The 21,116-nt window shown below is 38.8% G+C and overlaps 1 protein-coding gene across 2 annotated transcripts in view; it reads left to right on the top strand.

Moving 5' to 3' along the window:
* The window catches only part of MOS14 (ARM repeat superfamily protein), a 464,252-nt gene that overhangs the window by 184,489 nt on the left and 258,647 nt on the right, over positions 1 to 21,116 (top strand). For both annotated transcript variants that reach the window (XM_089423464.1, XM_089423460.1), the window contains exon 6: positions 9,040 to 9,171. In XM_089423464.1, coding sequence (XP_089279590.1) covers positions 9,040 to 9,171 — 132 coding nt within the window. The remainder of the gene's footprint in view (positions 1 to 9,039; positions 9,172 to 21,116) is intronic.

The raw sequence follows: 21,116 nt of genomic DNA, 5'->3' as shown, positions 1-21,116 counted from the left end.
CTTGCTACTCTAGATGTATCTTGAGGAGAAGCTGAGATGCACGAGGATGCAGAAAGGGGAGCACATAAACCCCTTTCTTACTAGGCCCTAGGATATCCGTGATCAATTGTCTGTAGTAGGGTCAACGCCTCAGCCTACAGAATTGGTGCGGTTTGCTCTAAATAACGTTTTCGAAGAATAGTAGGTCTTCGTCCAGAGTATTTTGGGCAAAGAAAATTTGCCAGATTGGGATCATATGTGGGCTGATCTGTAACAGGAGGAGATGAGGCGAGATTTGGTGAAGACCACCATCACTTGCAGCAGCAGTGGGACGAAGCAAGTAAATGAAGAAGAGAATGTGGCCCTCACATAAAAGGGGCAGCAAGAACAACACAAGAGGAAGAAGGACATTTCCAAGGTGAAATGCTTTAGATGTGGTGAGCTTGGCCACTATAGCACTCAATGTCCTCTCATAAAGAAGGACAAAGAGGAGAAGCAGGATCAATAGGCTGCATCCATGGAGATTGACAAGCTGTCCTCCATATTGGAGGAAGAGTTTGCCATGATCACTGATATACCTCCAGGAGTGAGGTAGGGTGATTTGGTTTTGTAGCCCCAGAGAGCTATAGGATGGGCAGGATTCTTGAGGAGGTCCACCTCATGAATCAATACCTTGCTACGAGATCCCATAGTATGCAGTAGCAGGATGGATCAATGGAAATTGGTGCAGTTAGGTGCCAGAGTGACAAATGCAGTAACTAGTAGCGGTCAGATACTAGGTAGCGCAGTGCAGTGCAGTTTACACAGAGCAGTGTTAGCAGCAGCGCAGAGGCTTCAATGCCAGTGTAGAGTCTAGCAGAAGTCAGGACTCAGGTGATAGATGCATCATACTGACCACAGTTCGTTCAATATTTTGGATGCTTTTCCATTGCAGTTGTAGCAACAACAGTTCAACATAACCAACAACAACACATATGTGACGTTCATCAGTTGCGCAGCAGTTGGTCGGTAGCAATAGCCAGACACCAGCAGCGTGACAACAGGTGATGCAGAGACAAGGTGTTGCTTTAATGGTTTGTAGTGCTAGAACACATTCCTCGCTAAGAGGGAGTGTTAGTTTTTGTCACATTGGATGTGTTCTAGCTACGAAAGTTTGTGAAGAGGCTAGAATACATGTATTCCCCAAAACCCAGAAATCATTTATGGAAAGTCCACCTAGAGACGACTTAATTAAAATAATTAATCTTTTTTAATGGTACCCAAGTCTAAACTTAGGAAAACTGATTAATTAAAGGGTATTAAGTCATGGTGAGAATCTTCTAGAAGAAAACTTGGATTGGTTTCTTGTTAATCTTAGCCATCGATTATGTTTTAATCATGGCAGTTGAAGCGTCAACGAGAGATTATTAGAAGAAATTTGATGGGGGTTGGAGAACACACTTGAGACACAGGAATTCAATTTTGTTGGCAAATCGATCTCCAAAGTAGCGTCAGTCAGTTGTCGAAGGTGATTCAGTAATATCGAAGCAGTGAGAGAGGCGCAGGGATATAAGGTCGAAAGGAAGTTTCTCCAGTCCAGTGAGTGATAATAGAGAGGCAATGTAGAGCTTCAGAGGGACGTATTTTGCTGAGGAGAAGTCAAAATTCAGTGCCAGAAGCCGGAGTGGGAGCTCGGAGGATTGATTTTCTAGATAAAATCTGATCAGTTAGTGAGAGAGACGCTGGTCCAAGTTGTGGGACGCAAAATTGCGTAGGCTGACGCAAGGATTGCGCAAGGCATTAGGGAGCAACTTATCTTGAGCTAAGGTCAATGTCAGATCACTGGTGGGAGTGAGATTTTTCTCACTAGATCTCTTGTTAGTCATTTCTCTGTATGGAAGCTAGATTTGAGCTTCCATAGATTTATACTCAGATTTACCATTGCATAATAATATAACCCTCAGTTACTGCAACGGTTTTCCCAAGTTGGGTTTTTCCAAAGACATTGGTCCAAAAATAACTGTGTATTATTGTGTGTGTGCATCTATTCTTCCAATGTTTTTATTTCTTCCGCAATATTGTATTTGCGAAGGCTGCAGTGTATTAGTTTCGATATTTATCCTAGAGCACAGTAAATAATTTGTTCAGTTTATTTAACAAATAGAAGAAACTTAATCAATTGCTGTAGTAGGATTCGAGGTTTTCGAATTTTCACAATTTTACTTGCATTGTATCCCTAATCTCCTACACTGGCTTCTTAGAGAATGTGTCTGGGTGAGAGAGCCCTCATTAGGCTTCTCGACCCTTACAATAGTCCCCAACTTTGCTGCCATCGCAGCGCAACCCTATGGCCCACTGAACAGAGATAACAACCCACAAAACATGCACAAAAACACACCCAAACTCACCTCTGCTCCTGCATCCTAAATTGTCCAGAAGTTCGCTGCCCTAAAATGTCTTGAATCAGCCCCGAAACACCTTCTTATTGGCCGCTTCTAGCCTATAATTGCTCAAAATGGCAGGGGTCCTAAAAGGAGATCCTTGAAGGGTTACTACTAGGCTAAGGGAAACAATGGAGAGATAGCCCACTGTCACCTCGACTAAGGCTCCCTACTCTTTACGGATTTTCACTGATGGGAGGAGAGCCGTTATTATAAGGATCACGAAATTGATGGATCAATGATAGGGCGAGGGGTCATCCTGGAAGACTATTTACAAGAGAGGCTCAAATATGTGGCTTGCTTGTATTGGAAGACAGGATGGAAGGCTCTCTAGGAAGCGCTTGGGGGAAATTTCTAGGGTTAGGTTTTGAGTATGTGTCTTATAAAGGATATCCCTAAGTCTTAGAATTCTTGTGGAAACTTGGGTTCCAGGTGATTTTTGAAGAATAAACCTTGATAGTGCGTGGGACCACACGGGACCAAGTGGACCTGAGGTTCGGTCAAGGGGATAGGATTTAGCAACCAATGATATGCTTGACCTAATTAGGGAGAGGAAAGGGACCAAGGAATGAATTTTCAATGAAAGGCAATGCAAGGATCCCAGTGAGGTTTCTAGCCTTAAGGGAAACCAAGGGCAAGAATTGGTCTTCGAGTTAGGGCTTGTGATATCTCAAGATCCCATTGTCGAAATCTCATGAAATTTGGAGGGCTTCTTGAGGACACACCAACGTAGTTGTGGACCAAAATCGAAGTATTTGGATGGCTAGATCATGAGATAATTGATGCCCTAGGTGACCTAGAGGACTAGACCTAGAGAAGAGGAAAGGGGAGAAGGAACATAGGTTTGAGGTGATTACCTTTGGGTGGACCAGTGCTTAATCCTTTGGGGAGATTGGAGTTAGGTAGAATAATGACTATGGACCTTTGAATTTTCTAGGTCGAGGAGGCCTCAAAGACAACTTCGCTTGCCTCTAGGGTAGCAACAAAAGCAGCTTCAAAGACTTTATACTTTGTTGTGCAAGGTAAATGGCTTGTCAAAACGAATTTCAGCAATGAAACATCCCTAGGAACATTCATTCATTATACATGGCCCATACATGAATCATTCACTATCCAGAAACAAAATTTCCACAACTTCACATAAGAGATGCAACAAATAAGCCCTAGTATAGAGAAATTCCAGCAACAATGTATGTGACAAAATTAGAAGGAAAGAATAGCATTAAAATGTACTTACATGTATACGAATATATCCTATTGGAAATATTGAGAAGGGGGGGGTGAATCAGTATTTCTTTTCAATTGTTACTTTTACCAGTTAGAATTTTCTAGGTCAAGGAGGCCTCAAAGACAACTTCGTTTGCCTCTAGGGCAGCAACAAAAGCAACTTCAAACACTTTATACTTCGTTGTGCAAGGTAAATGGCTTGTCAAGATGAATTTTAGTAATGAAACATCTTAGGAACATTCATTCATTATACATGGCCCATACATAAAGCATTCACTATCCAGAAACAAAATTTCCACAACTTCACATAAGAGATGCAACAAATAAGCCCTAGTATAGAGAAATCCCAGCAACAATGTATGTGACAAAATTAGAAAGAAAGAATAGCATTAAAATGTACTTACATGTATAAGAATATATCCTATTGGAAATACTGAGAAGGGGGGGTGAATCAGTATTTCTTTTCAATTGTTACTTTTACCAGTTAGATCACTTATATTTAGAACACAAAATGAACAATAAGAATAAATGGTTTTATTAATTTCTTCAATAAATCAAGTACAATATATGTAGGGCTCCAACGCTAGATGAAGACACCGATCTTCAATCTCCCATGCTCCAACATGTATTTTCCAAGCACCGACTTGTACTTCCAAGGCTCCAACCTTGTCAATTTTGAGGCACCATCCTCGAGGGCTCCAACCTTGCCCTTCAATGCACCAACCTTGTCTTTTCGAGGCTCCAACCTTTCGGGCACCAACCCTCTTGGCTCCAACCCACTGCAATACTTCGTCTAGATATGTTTGATAGTAATTCACAACTCCCAATGTTTTCTTCACCAAGCCCTGCCCTCAAACGATCTCCAAGGCACTTAGCTCATCAATGACAACTTTGTCTTCTTAGAACGTGTCTCCACAACTCTTCATTTCACCCAAACAAACTTCTTCAAGGTTACATCATGAGGGCCTTCAACGATGCATCATGATCTCCAAAAATGTCTTCAAGAATCCTTCAAAGTGTCTTCAATATGCTGCCCCAAGAACTCTCCAAGGGTGTCTTCAATAACTGTATCAGAGAGACAACGTTAGAATGCTCAAAGGTTTCTTTTAGACCTGCAAAACAATTCTTCAAAGCTCCAAGATACTTCTTCCAAGATGTTCTTCTAAACTCTCTTCAAGGATGCCTCAAGGTTTCTTCACAACGGTTCCTCAACAAGGTTAGTAGGAGGTCTTCCAAAAGTCTGCTCTTCTAGTCTGCTCCCAAGAAGTCACTAGACTGCTTCAACAGATGACCACTCGCATGCTTAAGCCTCACATGCGACTGCTCTGTAGTCCGAGGTCTGTCTAAGAGAATGCCACCTGTGGTCCTTAGAATTGTCTCTCCATAAGAGACTGTCTACAAAAACGACTGTAGTAATGAAGACTGTACACACAAGTCTGAGCTTGAAGGTTAAGTCCGAGCCTTCACCAAGAGAATGACTGAGCCTTAGTGATGAGCCAAGCTGACTGTAATTGTTATTCCTCCACTACCTGCTACAGGACCAAGACTATAGTCAAATGTTGGTCCAAGAGATAAGCTACAGGTCTGAGTTTCTTCCAAATCCAAGCTTCTAGATAAGTGACTGTTTAATACACTGTGCCTAGAAACTTGTTCTTGCAGGTCTGTTCACTATTCCGAAGTTTTATATGTCTACAGGCAGCTGTCCGCACTTCCTCAAGGCTATTGTTTAGTTCCTAGCCAGCAGTCCTCCAAGTCTGAGATCAGTATTCCTTCCACAGGTGACTAGACAGAATAGTCTGAAGTCTGCTGTCTAGTGTAATTCTCCACAGCCACAATTATGATACTTGTTGTTTGAGCTTCTACAAGACTGTGCCTTCACACAAGTACTACCCACATCTGTGAGGTCAAGTTCAGGTTCTAAGTAATCCGAGCTAGGCCTCCTCCAAGGGATCTGATCATATGACTGAACCCTATCCAATAGTGATTAAATCAAGCCTACTACAGATCAAGCAGTTGTCTTCAGCTCATGAGTTGTGAACCCTAGTTGCTGTGTTATATCTCCATGTTTTTCTTCACCAAATTGTGATTTCTCCACAGACCCGATTACTTTCCACAGGTTCAACGGATACATGAAGGCTTTTTTGATTTGAGCTTCCATGTTGTTTAATATATTTTTATGCTCTGCGTATATTTGTTTCACGGATATGCTATTCGGAATTTTATATAGCCATGTCTATATATACCATTTACACCAAATATTAAAGGGATTCGTCATATAAGGGAGCCGACATGAACTAGTGAAGCGGTGGAGCCGACATGATGGTAGAGTTGACCTGAATAGGTTTAGCGTCAAACGTCCAATGTTAATGTCCAAGGTTTCCAATATTATATAACGTCCAACATCCAAGGTTATATATATATATATATATATATATAACATCTCTTTTAAAAGAATGTAAGTCGTGGATGTATTTAGGATATTATATGACCTTATAATAGAGCTAGTTATCTTATATTATTTTTAAAATAATGTATGGTAGTGTATGCTAGGATTAAGGGATTTTATGAATTAGGGTTAGGGTTTGGCTAGGGTTAGGGTTACATCAAGGTTTAGCACTTTAGGGTTTACATCAACCATTAGGGTTTTCATTAGGTTGACATTACGAATCTAGGGTTTTCACTTAGGGTTAGTCAAGTAGTTAGGTTTTAGGGTTCCTAAGGTTTGCATGAGGTTAGGGCAACATCACAAAAGGGTTCTTCATGCATCACAAGAATTTGCCGTCACGAACATTGTCATATTGACATCAATGACAACCTTGATTAACATATCCAACCATCCAAAAATTTGCCATCAAGAAGTTCCAAGACATATGAAAATTATCCAAACATCAAAATTCATTCCATGCTCCAAAAGTTCGTCCTCGAAGAAGGATAGCGAAAATCTCTAAAGAGATACTAGTTCCAAATCCAAGTGATGATGAGAACTAAACTCTCATCATTTGTATTTATACATTCCTAATGAATTCGATTTAGCTATTTGAGCCTACATTAGCCCCTAAAATAAATGTAATTTGTAAATAACTAACTTTTGGTGACAAGCCCACCAAACTAGCTCATAAACAAAATAACAAGCCTCTTAGGAGGTTGAATGATCAATAATGCATATTGTTAGGCTCTCTAAGAAGCCTGATGAAGTCCATAAGTGCCATTGATGAATTGAAGTCCATAAGGATCATTGATGAATTGAATACAATTGTATTTGTATGCATAATATTATTTGTATCACGAATGAGAATTTGTGTAAGAAATATCTAATTTTTAATATATATATATATATATATATATATATTATAAAATAATATATAACGTATATGAACATGTCTGTATCCGATACTCGAATCACTGTGTCCATCATGTCTTGAGTCCCCTTGTTAGGTGACTTAATATGTGCATCAAGAGACCTCCCATGATTGCTTCAACTCTGCCAATCTAGAGTTGATGTCCTTCTTTTTGGCGTTTAAGTATTGGCCCCTGCAACTCCTCATATGTAGCGATTTTATACCTTTGGCTGACAATAGCAATGACATCACACATTGGCTGCCAAAATGGATTGTTTTTGGTTATGTTGAGAGGTAAGTCACTCCAGAAAAGACTCCTTCCCATAACCCTGTTTGCTTCTTGCTTCTCCCTTTTTTGTCACTGACTTGTTGGACCGCTGTGCTCCAACTTCAGTTTGTGAAACAACAAATGATGACCTATCAATAGGTGAAGATGTGGAGCCCCTCCCACTATCCTCAACTTCAAAGGTAGATAGCCTTGAAGATCTACCTACACATTCAGCCCTGTTTGCAATTGTCCCTTCTTTCTTTCCGTCCTTTGTATAAATTGCATCATGCACAACTCTCATAACCTCTGGGCTAGAAGACTTACAAATCTCAACATCATGCGCAGTGATTTTAGCCAAATGGTATTTCAACCTGCTAACCCCTCTTGTCATATGCTAGCCACACAATTTGCCATTCAATCTTTGCCATTTTGTCCTATATTTAGGTTGCCTATACTGCCAAAATGGGTCCCAAGGCCTTTGGCATATTTGGAGTGGAAATGCACAACTTCAAAATTCAATCCTAGGTCACCAAAAACACAAAATAAAATGTTATTAAATCCCCACTAGACAAAAAATAATAGCCTTTTCATTTAAAAAATCAAACCTTTAGAATTTAGGTTAGATTATTTGCAATGAAAAATGACAATAAGATGGTGCATAAAAAACTAAAATCAAGCTTGCGGCCCCATTATAGAAAAAACCCTTACAGTGTTTTATAGGCATGAAAATCATGGCAAAATGACAAAAAAGAAGGAAAAGTAGGGAGGTAAAGAGGCAACCAAACATCCCTAAATCTATGGAAAAAAATCATTAACATGGTGGGATTTAAGAACATACCTGTGAATGGAATATGACAACACCATTTGGTTACTTTTGCAAAGGAACCCTTGCTCCACAAAAAAACTTTGCTGGTGATGATGATGGTTGTTTGGCCCTCAGTCCTCCTTGAAGAGGACCACAAGCTCTTCTCCTTTTTTCTCCGACAGCAAACAAACAGAAATGAGTGGAAAAAACCAAAAGTTCGCCTTAAAACCGCATGGATCAGCAGGCCTTGCAATTTTTTCTATCATGGCGTGAAAATTCAGCAAAACTCGCTATTTTTCCAAAGTGGAAAAAATCGTGATTTTTGGCAGGCAATTTTTTGGCAAGGTGAAAACATTGCAATTTTTCGTGACATCTGCAAAAAATCACCGTTGTTATCAACACTGAGTTCAACTATGATATTCACTTCCTTCTCCATTCCTTCTTTTAATTAAAGCCTTGATTATATCCCCAGAATCAGCCAATGATGCAATAATATTTTTGTGATAATGCTTGTCAGTTTTTGCTGTTTATTAAACTTTTTTCTAGACTCCAACTGGTCTGGTGGATTGCAATCTTGGATGTTGGCTGTGGATTAAGTACATCGATGTATTTATTCTGTAATTGGAAGCAATATTCCGTGAAGTACTCATAAACTTCCATGTGGAAAAGTTCAATCATTATGACTAAGCATTGCTTCTTCCAATCCTCTTTATTTACATTCTGAAATTGAATGCAAACCCTAAGTCAACATATTGTCCAGTAGAAGATGTGTGATGGTACACATACATACATACATATTGTCCAGTAGAAGATTTGTTATGGTACACATACATACATACATACATATATATATTTTTTTCTTCCTGTATGCCTAATTTTTATTAAAGGTTATATGTCATAATGAATATGGTTTGTTCAATTTTTGGTCTATTTGCCTGTATAGTTGATGCAATTATATGCTGTGCAACTTGTCTTACTCAAAGCACATTTATTTGCTTTCAGGAGGCATCTAGCTATAAAATAGCAGCCCGTCCAGAGAGGCGTCGTCAATTCCAAAAGGAGCTTGTTTCATCCGCGGAGGTTTCTTTTGGTTTGCTGGCTTCTTGTTTGAATTTTAAAGAGCTGCATGAACAGGTACTCATGTGTTAACTGTGTGAATTTTTGAGCATGCAGTTTGATAGGGAGAAAGAAAACATCAATAAATGGGTTTTATTGACACTCATGGTTTGAATATTATCATTATGTTAATGTCCGTATAACTTTCAGAATTTTCTTTAGTTTTGCTTCCATCCTTGTGAATATGGATTTTTGTCTCACTTGAACAGCCTTTAAAAGACTCCCTCATGTTTCTTTGTTGCTCTTAGTTTTACAAATTGGGTTATGTTCTGGAGGCAATTCCTGGTGCAATAGAACCAGTTTGCAGCTCTTCAATATTTTCATCATCTTATTTGGTAAAACTCTAAAGATTACAGTGCCTATTAAACTCTTTCCATCAGGTTATGTAAACACACATTACTGATGCTGTCTACCTGCCAGGTGCATTACATACTAATTAACCTTCCATACCTGAAGTGAGAAAAACTTCTTTGGCAAAGTGATAATCATTATGCTCTTGGCAAACGGCACATGGACCTACACCTCTTCAGCTTCCAGATATGTGAGACCATGGGTTTCATCTTGATCCAAGGCTGTTGGGAGTGAGAAGTACTAGTTTCAAGAGCTTCCAGGATTTGTTTTTTATATGATATATTTTAATATATTTTGATGCATATATATTCAAGAAAACATGCAGAATGCCAAATTAGTTGCAGAAACATGAAAACATATATATTTAACCTATGAAGTATCAACCAATTAGTACAAACAATATAAATCATCTAGCGATTATAGTTGATAGCATTGTCATCAGAAGATCAGCCATAACATCAACCTTCAAGTTTCAACATATAACATTTGTCATCAGCAAATTATAACAGATAACATCAACCACGAAATGAAATGGGGCATGATATTCATTACCAAAGAGTTGTAAGACGCAGTCAATAGTCAAAACTTGAAGGGTAGGTTCAAACTTAGAAGTTCAATGTTCAAACTTAAATTGTCATATAATTTTGATCAAGCCTTCAAGGGTACTTGGCAACATTTTAGTGCTTTTGCATATACCACTTGTATAGGAAAATGATTTTGCAGGCATCCTATAATCTTGTAGTTGGTCAAGGATGCAGGTTTGGGTTTCTTGATCAGGGGTGCACCTTTCAAATTTCAATACATGTTATAAGCCCTTTACCAATGTCGCCATCCTCACTACATCTGGTCCTATCATAAAAATATGTCGGCTTTAAAAAGTACCCAATGAATGGTAAAAGAGAGTGCAATTGCCTGTCCCAATGCTCATAATTATTATCCCAAAGAGGCATATACTTGGCCTTCTCATCTATATATCTTCTTTTGATGGCCTCCTTGGCAAGATCCATTGACTCATAAATGTAATTCAGTGGGGTTTTCCATGTCAACCATCTAGAAAGATCAAAGTCAATTGTTAAACATTTGATTTTTGATATAAAATATAACTAAAATTTGACAATGAAATGGAGTTTGATGTAGAAGTTGAACTAGTGAACATTGAAAATGTTTAAGAGTTAAGCACCTAAGCACTTTGAAAAGTGAGTCCCTCGTAGCAATATCCTCTACAGTATCTTTCCAAAGGATTTTATTAAACACAAGAGAAACAATTTCAATTCCTTTAAGGGTTTTACCACATTTAGATGCTGTCCATTTGGGTCCCAAAAGCATCCTCTTGAGATTTACCTTTTGCTCAACCATGGATTGCAAGGAGATCAAATTTGTTGCAAATTTTGTCACTGCAAGACGAACAAGTTCATTGCTTTCAGTGTATATTCTCATGGGGTGGAGAACATTTGTGTGATTGTAAATGTATTTGGTTATGGATTTTGCCCTATCCACAAGCTCTCATATCCATGCAAGTTTAACGATGTCCTTGAGAATTTAATCTATCCAGCACAAGAGCTCGAAAATATGGAGTGTTTAAGCTCAAGAGGCCTACCAACAACCACATATTTATCTACATTGTGGATGACAATTTGTACAATATTTTCGTCTCCCACTTTTTGTAATGAATGTAGAAAATATAAATATTATTAAATAATAATTAGTAAGTGATAATTAGTAATAATGAAAGGTCATGTCTTTTCTAAGCGACATGACTCTTCATGAAAGAACACTGTCGCCTAGGTCTATATACAGGGCCTTCATTTATTAATCATCACATATATTTTTTCCCATACATCATTAATTTTTTTATATATAATTGATGTCATACAAATTTCAATTGTCAACTACCATAAGAATTGACGTACGCTCCCATCACTAGCACCTTACATTCCCCGTGCGTTGTACTGCTTTGCCATCCAGCGATACTGCCCAGTACCCACCTGTCACATTCGTATGCAGCTTCATACTCTGCATGTTCCACTGTACTAGTCATACATTGAGCTCAATTTTATCATCTGTCTTTCACAAATTGTGTTAAAAAATTGTTGCTGATTCTTTGTAGCTATCATCATCCAACTTGTATTTGAAACTTCTCTAGGTGACTAGCTGTGTATGGTCATGTCCTCAAATGAATTTTGGGAAAATTTAATAAAGTGTATGAAACACTTAGTGTACAATTCAAGGAAAAAATGTTTCAAATTATTAAAAGATATAAAATATCTTAAGGTCTGTAATTATCAAGAATCCAAAATCATTTTATTTTCTGATGAGTGTGTTAATTTTTTATTTAAACTCTGCAACTACTTAGATGAATTACTGAAAGCAAGGCAACTGGAAACTGGAACCAAATTTACTTTCACCATGATACAGAGTTTTTTAACAATTTATAAGCAGTGGAAAAACCCCAAAGATAAAAAACACATGCACACAAATTGCACGCTTGATTTACCTAGGAAACCCAAAAGGGAAAACCTGATTTCTTTGTTGTGGTATTTTATTGATTGTTCTTTAGCAATTGGATTTATCACAATTCATGCAGCTACTGCAGCCAACAATCTGTCTCTGAGAACACAATTGTTCTCCTGCTGAATAGCCTTGACTTGCCATGAGAATATATGATCCCTGCTCCTATTTCCTTGCACACTAGAAGCCCCTATTTCCTTACCCACTAGTCTCCTATTTCCTTGCGCACATGAGCTCCTAGTTTCTAGCACGAATCTCCTATTTCCTTGCGTACTTGTGGCCTCCTAAATCTTTGCACACAAGCTCCTCAATTCTGTGCACTTCACACACAAAGAAATGATCTCTCAAGAATGATCAATCTTGTGCATTCGTCCTTCTCTTTATAGATAAAATTCGAGCATGCACTAGAAGCCCCTATTTCCTTATGCACTAGTCTCCTATTTCCTTGCACACACGAACTCCTAGTTTCTAGCACAAATCTCCTATTTCCTTGTGTACTTGTGGCAGCTGAATAGCCTTGACTTGCCATGAGAATATATGATCCCTGCTCCTATTTCCTTGCACACTAGAAGCCCCTATTTCCTTACCCACTAGTCTCCTATTTCCTTGCGCACATGAGCTTCTAGTTTCTAGCGCGAATCTTCTATTTCCTTGCGTACTTGTGGCCTCCTAAATCTTTGCACACAAGCTCCTCAATTCTGTGCACTTCACACACAAAGAAATGATCTCTCAAGAATGATCGATCTTGTGCATTCGTCCTTCTCTTTATAGATAAAATTCGAGCATGCACTAGAAGCCCCTATTTCCTTATGCACTAGTCTCCTATTTCCTTGCACACACGAACTCCTAGTTTCTAGTACAAATCTCCTATTTCCTTGTGTACTTGTGGCCTCTTAAATCTTTGCACACAAGCTCCTCAATTTTGTGCACTCCACACACAAAGAATTGATCTGTCAAGAATGATCGATCTTGTGCGTTCATCCTTCTCTTTATAGATAAAATTCGAGCATGCAATAGGCTTAGTCGAATTAGTAGTTCACACTAGCGTCATGTGTTTCCTTTGCTAGTTAACTGGAGCAAGTCCCAGTTAACTAGCTCGAGTTCCTCCTTAATTTTCTCTAGTTGTGATTGCGAGTTAAGTGAAAACTAAACTCGTTCTCTCCCCAATCAACACTGGAGTCTTAACTCATTCTAACTCAACTCGTCATTGCCACCTTATCCTGTAGTGTAATTGAAGAAGACTCCATGTCACTAAAGCTCCAACACTACGCATACAAACTTGATGATCATTCTAGTAAACTGAAAGTCAACTCATATAAACTGAAGTCTATCTCATGAATTCACACTCATGCTAGAGAAAGACAAATTCGTGGTCTTCACTAGCTAAGGCACAAGCCAAAAGACCTTCCATTGCTACATATTCAACACTCCCTCTTAATGAGGAAGGGATTTTGTACAAATCCCAACTTATCTCTAAAATAGATAAAAATGCCTCTTGCCAATGCCTGGGTCAAAATATCTGTTGTCTGCACCTCTGTTGGAATGCGCAATAGCTTTACCATCCCTTTTTGCACATAGTCCCTGAGATGATGATACCTGATCTCGATATGTTTGGAGTGATCATGAAACACTGCATTCTCAACTCTCCACAAGACTTGCCCAACATTTAGGCAAATAAGCCCTGCTAGGAGCTCTTATTTCCTAGTGCAAATTTTCCCCGAAAAATTACGAATTTCTCCTATTTCCTTGCGCAATTCTTAAGAGAAATTGCTTTGCTTGCTCCTCAACCCTCTTTTGCTTTGCTCGCTTCTCAAGATTTCCTACAAAAACCTGTGTGCAATGAATAAATAAATCTGTGCCTTCATTCAATCTCAATAGGCAATTCAAATTGCATGACCTACTAATGCTAAATTTAGTAGTTGCAACTCGTTAATTGAGAGTCAGTGGAGTTAACAGAAAGTCAACTACTAAACTAAACTCAAATCTATCTCATTCTAGAACTAGAGATCAATTAACTGACAAAAACTAGAGTTTAAATCCACTAGATAGCTAAATTTTAACTATCAACTAGTACACAAATCATTGAAATCCATCTAACTCGAATTAACTAACAATAACTCAGTGATAGACCACATCACACATGTTAACCAACAACTAACTCAAGCATCTATGAGACTGAATTCCAATTAGCATCTTTGACTAAGGCACAAGTCAAAGAAGCCATTCCTTGCTACATTTTCAACACTCCCTTACTAAGTTCTTTGTTGCTGTAGTTGCTCCCTTTGAACTAGAAAGTTTCTCTACTTTCTTCTGCGGAACTTGCTTTGAAGACCTGTTCTTTCCCACCATACTTTGCGAGTCCATTACTTCTCTATATTGAGCACTTCCTGCCTCGTTGCTCAAGGTTGCTCCCTCTGAAGGCATGCATCTCAAGCTCCACAATCTGTCACTATCAATGATCACAACTCCTATTGTGTCACTAAACTTTGGCTCACTGATCTACCCACTAGCAGCCTTCTAGCTCCATTAAGAAGTTTGCACATAGGGTCTTCTGGATCTGCCCTGAACTAGGGTTCCATCAATCTGCCTCCTAACGATCCATGGCTCCTTTCATGTGTATTGTACTTGAGGTCTTCAACCTGTTGCATACTGCATACGGAAGTCATTGTTCACAACTACGTTTGTGAACAGTGCTCAACCTTCCAGATTTGCCCTATCTCTGTGACATTAACTGCTATTATCACTCTTCTTAGGGCTTTCAGATTTGCCCACATACAGTCACTCCTTGACTGATCTATGACTTCTGCAACGAGCCCTCTTATCTCTGATTTGTCAAACACCAAACCAATGAACTAGGGCAAAAAAACCAACCCACTTGACTACTCTTGGTTGCTCCAAATGTCAATCCTTAGGGTATCAAAATACAACCCACTTATTGTGACAAGTCTGCCACTTGTCCAAAGCCCTTAGGGCAACTAGACAACCACTAACATGCCTCCAACACATTGTACATAGGCTGCTACAGAACTGTGGTTCAATACTTAATGAACAACCCTCATCACCTAGCATTCTATTAACATAAAACTTGGAAGCAGAATCACCAACTTGAGATCAGACCTCCTCCTCCTTATGCAAGATGCACTTGTGATGCCCCTTAAAGCTGTTCCAATTGCTCTAATACCATGTAGAAAATCCTTGAAACCTTGCAACTGCTAATGAGAGCAAACTGATCACAAAAGAAACAAGATTCATCTACCAAAAAATTGTGGAAAGAAAACAATGAGTAGAAACACAATCACACATACAACACAATAATTTATCTGGGGAACCCAACTGGGAAAAACCCCTGTTGCTTGTAAGTTGTATTAAATCAATTGAGCAATCTGATTTATTACAAAGAATCTGCTTCAAGCTTGAAGCCCCTGCAATACTGATCAACTCTCTATGAGACTTGCCCGACACTTGGGCAAATAAGTCCTACTAGGAGCTCCTATTTCCTAACACAATTATGCCCTTAAAAAATAGGAATTTTCCTTATTTCCTTGCGCAATTCCCGAGAGAAATTGCTTTGCTTTCTCCTCAAGCCTCTCTTGCTCTACTTGCTTCTCAAGCTCTCCTACAAAAACCTGTGTACAATGAATAAATAGATTTGTGCCTTCATTCAATCTCAATAGGAAATTTGAATTGCATGATCTACTAGGGCTAAATTTAGTAGCTGCAACTAGTTAACTGAGAGTCAGTTGAGTTAACAGAAAGTGAATTACTCAACTAAACTCAAATCTATGTCTATTCTAGAATTAAATATCAATTAACTAACAGACGCTAGAGTTTAACTCCACTAGATAGCTAAATTTTAGCTATCAACTAGTACACAACTCATTGAAAGCCATCTAACTCGAATTAACTGACAATAACTCAGTGATAGGACACATCACACATGTTAACTGACAACTAACTCAAGCATCTATGAGACAAAATTCGAATTAGCATTTTTGACTAAGGCGCAAGTCAAAAAAGCCATTCTTTCATACATTTTCAACAATTGCAGGAGGTCGAAGTTGCAACATCAAAGAAGCGGTATCGAAGTTATGGACGCTGCCTTGAAGAAGATCTTGCTAGGGCCTGACTTGGGGTTTGGAGGGTTTGGTGGATTTGGTCACCGCCTTTACTTCTAAGATAGGTTTCAAATAATAGACTCGGTTGCATCGATTCATGTTAACTTCTATAAGAGATCTCCGGGGGCTAAAAATAGCAGAAGATAGAGAGAGTCGATCTCTTTCACGGGCGGGAGATAGATTTTACGGAAACAGATAGATTCATGCACCATAAGGACCGGCAAAGAGGCTCGACCATAAGCCCCCCCACCCAATAAGTAAATTGAAACTTGAGTTGCTCGAACATTCAATGATCGTCTGCCTCATTTGGTCCTGTGGCTTTCCGGGGCTTGTACTTCAATGAAGGCTTATCCCCAGGCCTATTTTCTCTCTTGCAACTAGAACAGATTGAGACATGCTACTGGAATCATGTTTTCCAACAGCGTCACTTTTGCTGGGTCTTGGAAGTCTCTTTGTAAGCATATTCTAAAGAAGAAGAGAAACATGTTCTCGGTTTTCCCCTTGGAGTGGTTTTGCCCTGGCTTGGAGCTTATATCTTGTGTACTCTGTCCCTTTGTGATCTTCATTGTTTTTTGATAATTGCTTGATGAATATAATTAAAGAAGTAATAAAATATCAACTAACATCACAAGTAGTTATTCAATAAGGAAAATAAGTTATAGTCTACAAGTCTCCAAATTATCCAACATGGTTTCAGAGCTAAGGTTCAAGAAGGAGACTGAAGATCACAGTTTAGTTGGCACTATGACAAGGGTTATGAAGAAGCATTTCAAATTTCTTGGAAATCTCACTACATCCATCAAGAATTGCATGTTGAAGATCATCTCCAAGCTAGCAAAGAAAGCAGTAAAAGGAAGTTTGTTCTTCGCTTTATCTGACACTTTCAAGGACGAGAATGTATGGGTTATTGACAATGGTGCCTCCAGACATATGACAGGAGAATGTAGTCAACTTCAGACCTTGTCAAAAGGAAATTCATCTCACTCAATCGAACTTGGAGACAACAAGAGCTATCTAGTGAAAGGCATTGGATCTACATCATTGGAGCTCTAGTTAGGTTTTTAGGATTCACCTCAACAACATTTTATATGTTCTAGGTTTGAAGAAAAACTTACTTTCTAGTTCTTATCTAGAGGATAAAGGTGATAGCATTGGTTTTGTTGATGGTAAGGTTTTGGTTTGGGGTAAGGGCTCAAGTACTGATAATGCTAGGGTAGTTGGGATTCATGAGGGGACATTATATAAACTCTATACACCTCTGGTCCAAGTCCTAGTGCACTTGGATGTGAGTCCTTCTGAACTATGGCATAGAAGGTATGGACACCTTCATTTTAAGATTTTGCCATCTCTAAGTCAAATGGTCAATGGCATGCCCAAATTGAAGGAAGAACATGAAGGGACCTGCAAGGGATGTGCTCTGGGCAAGAACATCAAGAAGCCATTTGCAAGTACTAAAGTAGTGACACCAGATCTAAGGAAATTATATATCTCATAAATTTAGATGTATGTGGGCCTATGGAAGTTAAGTCACTGGGTGGGTATCCATATTATGTAACCTTCATTGATGATTACTCAAGAAAGACTTGCTTATACCTTCTCAAGAATGTGGACAAGGTATTCAAAAAGTTTCAAGAGTTCAAGAATGAAGTGGAAAACCTAGCTGAGAGAAAGATCAAAACTTTGAGGCCGGACAATGGTGGAGAATACACCTCCATGGAATTGATAGCTTTCTATAAGGAAGCAGGAATTAAGAGGGATCTCATTGTTCCTTATAATCTTGAACAGAATGGCGTGGTAGAAAGGAAGAATAGAACTATTGAGGAATGTGTTAGGGCTATGTTACATGATCAAGATCTCCCTCAATTCCTATGGGGAGAGGCATGCATGACAACTATCTACTTATAGAATCGAAGTCCTCACAGGATTCTCAACAACATGACTCTGAAAGAAGCATTTACAGGAAAGAAGCCAAGTGTGGATCATCTTCGAATATTTGGGTGTCCTGTGTATATTCATATACCCAAGGACAAGAGAAAGAAGTTAGATCCTACCAGTTTAAAGGGCATCTTTGTGGGGTATAGTGCTTCATCTAAAGCATATAGAATCTATATTAAGGAGGATCGTCGAATTGAAGTAAGTAGGGATGTCATCTTTGATGAGAGCATAGCTTACAAGAAATCAAAGGATGTTTTGGTTGACTCTGATGAAGAAGAGATACCTATCTTTGAGGATATCTCTAGGGACAATGATGGTCAAGAGCAGACATCTACTCAAGAAAATGTTGAAGGTCCTTGTGAGCCTATACAACAAGTAATTGTTCCAGAAAGTCGGAAGAGGCTTGTTTGGTTGAAAACTACTCTTCAAGAAGCAGAAGGACATACAACATTAGGGACCTCCAGGGAAAGTAAAAAACTGAAGAGGTATTCAGGATATGCTGCATATATGATAAATCTTATTGAAGTAGAACCTTCCTCCTATGAGTATGCAGCTAAACATCAAGAGTGGAGGAATGTTATGCAGGAAAAATACCAGTCCATAATGAAGAATGATGTTTGGGAGATTGTCCCTAGGCCAAGTGACAAATCTATAGTCACTTCAAAATGGATTTACAAGATAAAGCACGCCGCAGATGGGAGCATCGATAAATACAAAGCAAGGTTTGTAGCAAGTGGTTTCTCACAGAAGGTAGCAATTGGTTATGAGGAACCTTTGCTTCCACAACTAGGTATACAACAATAATATCGCTTATTTTGTTGGTTTCTACTATGGGATGGAACATTCATCAAATGGATGTCAAGACAACTTTCTTGAATGGAACTATTGATGAAGAGGTTTACATTGAGGAGCCTCAAGGATTTGAAATAAATCAGAGGGAGACTCATGTCTTCAGGTTAAAGAAATCTCTATATGGCTTAAAGCAAGCACATAGAGCTTGGTGTGCTAAAATGGGTACATACCTATAAAGGCTTGGTATTACCAAGAGTTCTGCAGATCCTAACCTATATATTAGGGTGGTCGAGGGTGAACCAGTTATCTTACTCTTGTCTGTCGATGATCTACTAGTCACAGGTGTAGAGCATCAGATTCAAGAATGTAAGAAGCAATTAGCAACTGAGTTCAATATGAAGGATCTTGGGATTATGCATTATTACTTGGGACTAGAAGTGTGATACAAGGCACGAGAGATATATCTTGGTCAAGATAAATATGTGATCAAGATACTTCAGAAGTTTGGCATGATGGATAACAATCCTATGATGACTCCTTTGATTACAAATTTCAAGAAGTTGAGGAGTTCAAAATCTAGGCCGGTGGATCCTACTTACTACAGACAATTGATTAAGTCCTTGATGTATTTGGTAAACACAAGATCGAACATTTGTTTTGTTGTAATTGTCCTTAGTCAGTTTCAGATGGAGCCAAAACATGATCATTGGATTGTAGCTAGGCATATCCTAAGATAATTTGTGATGGACTATACATCACTGCCTGTGGTATATTGTTAATGAAATCCAACTTATGGGATATATAGATTCAGATTGGGGTGGCAGTGAGACAGATGGAAAAAGCACAACAAGAGGATGTTTCAACCTTGTGTCTGTTGAAGGAAAGGTAACTAGGTTCGGTCTTCATAAATGTATTTTTGATATTTGTACTTATTCAAGAAAAAGGAATATTATTTTTATAGTGTATGTCAATGAGTTTCTTGCTCATTGAAATAGGTCTAACACTAGTTAAAGTGCTATAGGTGAGACAAATAGTCAAAAGAAAAGGTTGAAGACCTTAAGGGCATGTTACACCTTATATGAATATGTATTAGGGTCATAAGATGTCCTCAAAGTGAAGTCACAAGCCTTCTCCAAGCAACGAAATCCTAAAAGGAAGAAATCAGAAGCATAAAAGTCAAGTCGGCCTCAAGTCAGCCTAAAAGAAGGAGAAGACTCCTATATATAAGAGTCATTTCACCCTCCAAGAAAAGATAAGCAAGCTCTGAAATCAGCGAAGAAGATAAGCTGAGAAGGAAGGTAAGGGAAGTCTAAGGGTCTCCAAAAGTGCAGCGATGGAAGAAGGAAACTCAACGAAGTTTAGGGATTGTTTTCTAGGGAAGAAAACAATCACATGTGCGAAGGAGGAAAGGGTCTTTCTACTGTTATAACAACCCTCTACCATAGTACCACAAACCTCATTATTTAGGCCAAGATCATACATCTAAAGTGCCTCTCACTCAAGCGAAGGAGAAAGGAAGAAGAGTGAAGTGATTAGGGCTGATCTTAAGCACTATCATTGTCACACGTGCAATTAAAGGAGGGCTCACTACAGTCATCACAACTGCACTATCACAGTCACATATATCTCTTTGTTCAAGGTTCAAACTAGGCCTACAAGGTCTCTCTCTCAAGCATGGAAGAAGGGTATGCAAGCAAAGAAAATCTAACATAGTTTTGAAGGAGAATCACTCACACGTGCAGAGAATTAGGGCTGCATTGCTGCTGCCCTAAGTCTGTAACAGTTGCCGGGAAGAAGTGCTAAAAGGAAGAAGACAAAGTGCTGCAAGAGGAAGCAATCTTAAAAGGACTTGACTTTGGCTTGGAGGATCTTCTTTGTCAGGGGTCTAGGGTTTGGTATTGATCAAGAGAAGCTTCAACAAGAGAAATTCACGAAAGGGTTTTCATCTCAAGAGAAGAAATGTTTTGGCCTTGCCAGAGAGCCGACATCTTGTGTTCTTGTTCTTTTGTTTTGGTAGTAGTTTGATGAAGTACACATACATGCATTAATAAGAAGAAGAAAAAGATTAAGCTAATAAGAAAAGTAAAAAGACTCCACAAATTGTTATCAAGTAACGAAGAATCACACTACAATACTTTGCCTTAGATTCTTCAACATGGTTTCAGAGCTAAGGTGACACATCAAGGATAGGGTAGTTCAAGAACACTCATCAAGGGGAAGCATCTACAAAATTGAAGCATCAAGCCTAGACGTCTCAATCAC

The sequence above is a fragment of the Pinus tabuliformis genome, chromosome 6, assembly GCF_031772625.1.
Source record: "Pinus tabuliformis cultivar Carrire ecotype Pingquan chromosome 6, CPIR1, whole genome shotgun sequence".
NCBI classification, from domain to species: domain Eukaryota; kingdom Viridiplantae; phylum Streptophyta; class Pinopsida; order Pinales; family Pinaceae; genus Pinus; species Pinus tabuliformis.
Note: the sequence above shows the minus strand (reverse complement) of the source record. Positions and strands in the feature narration are given on the sequence as shown.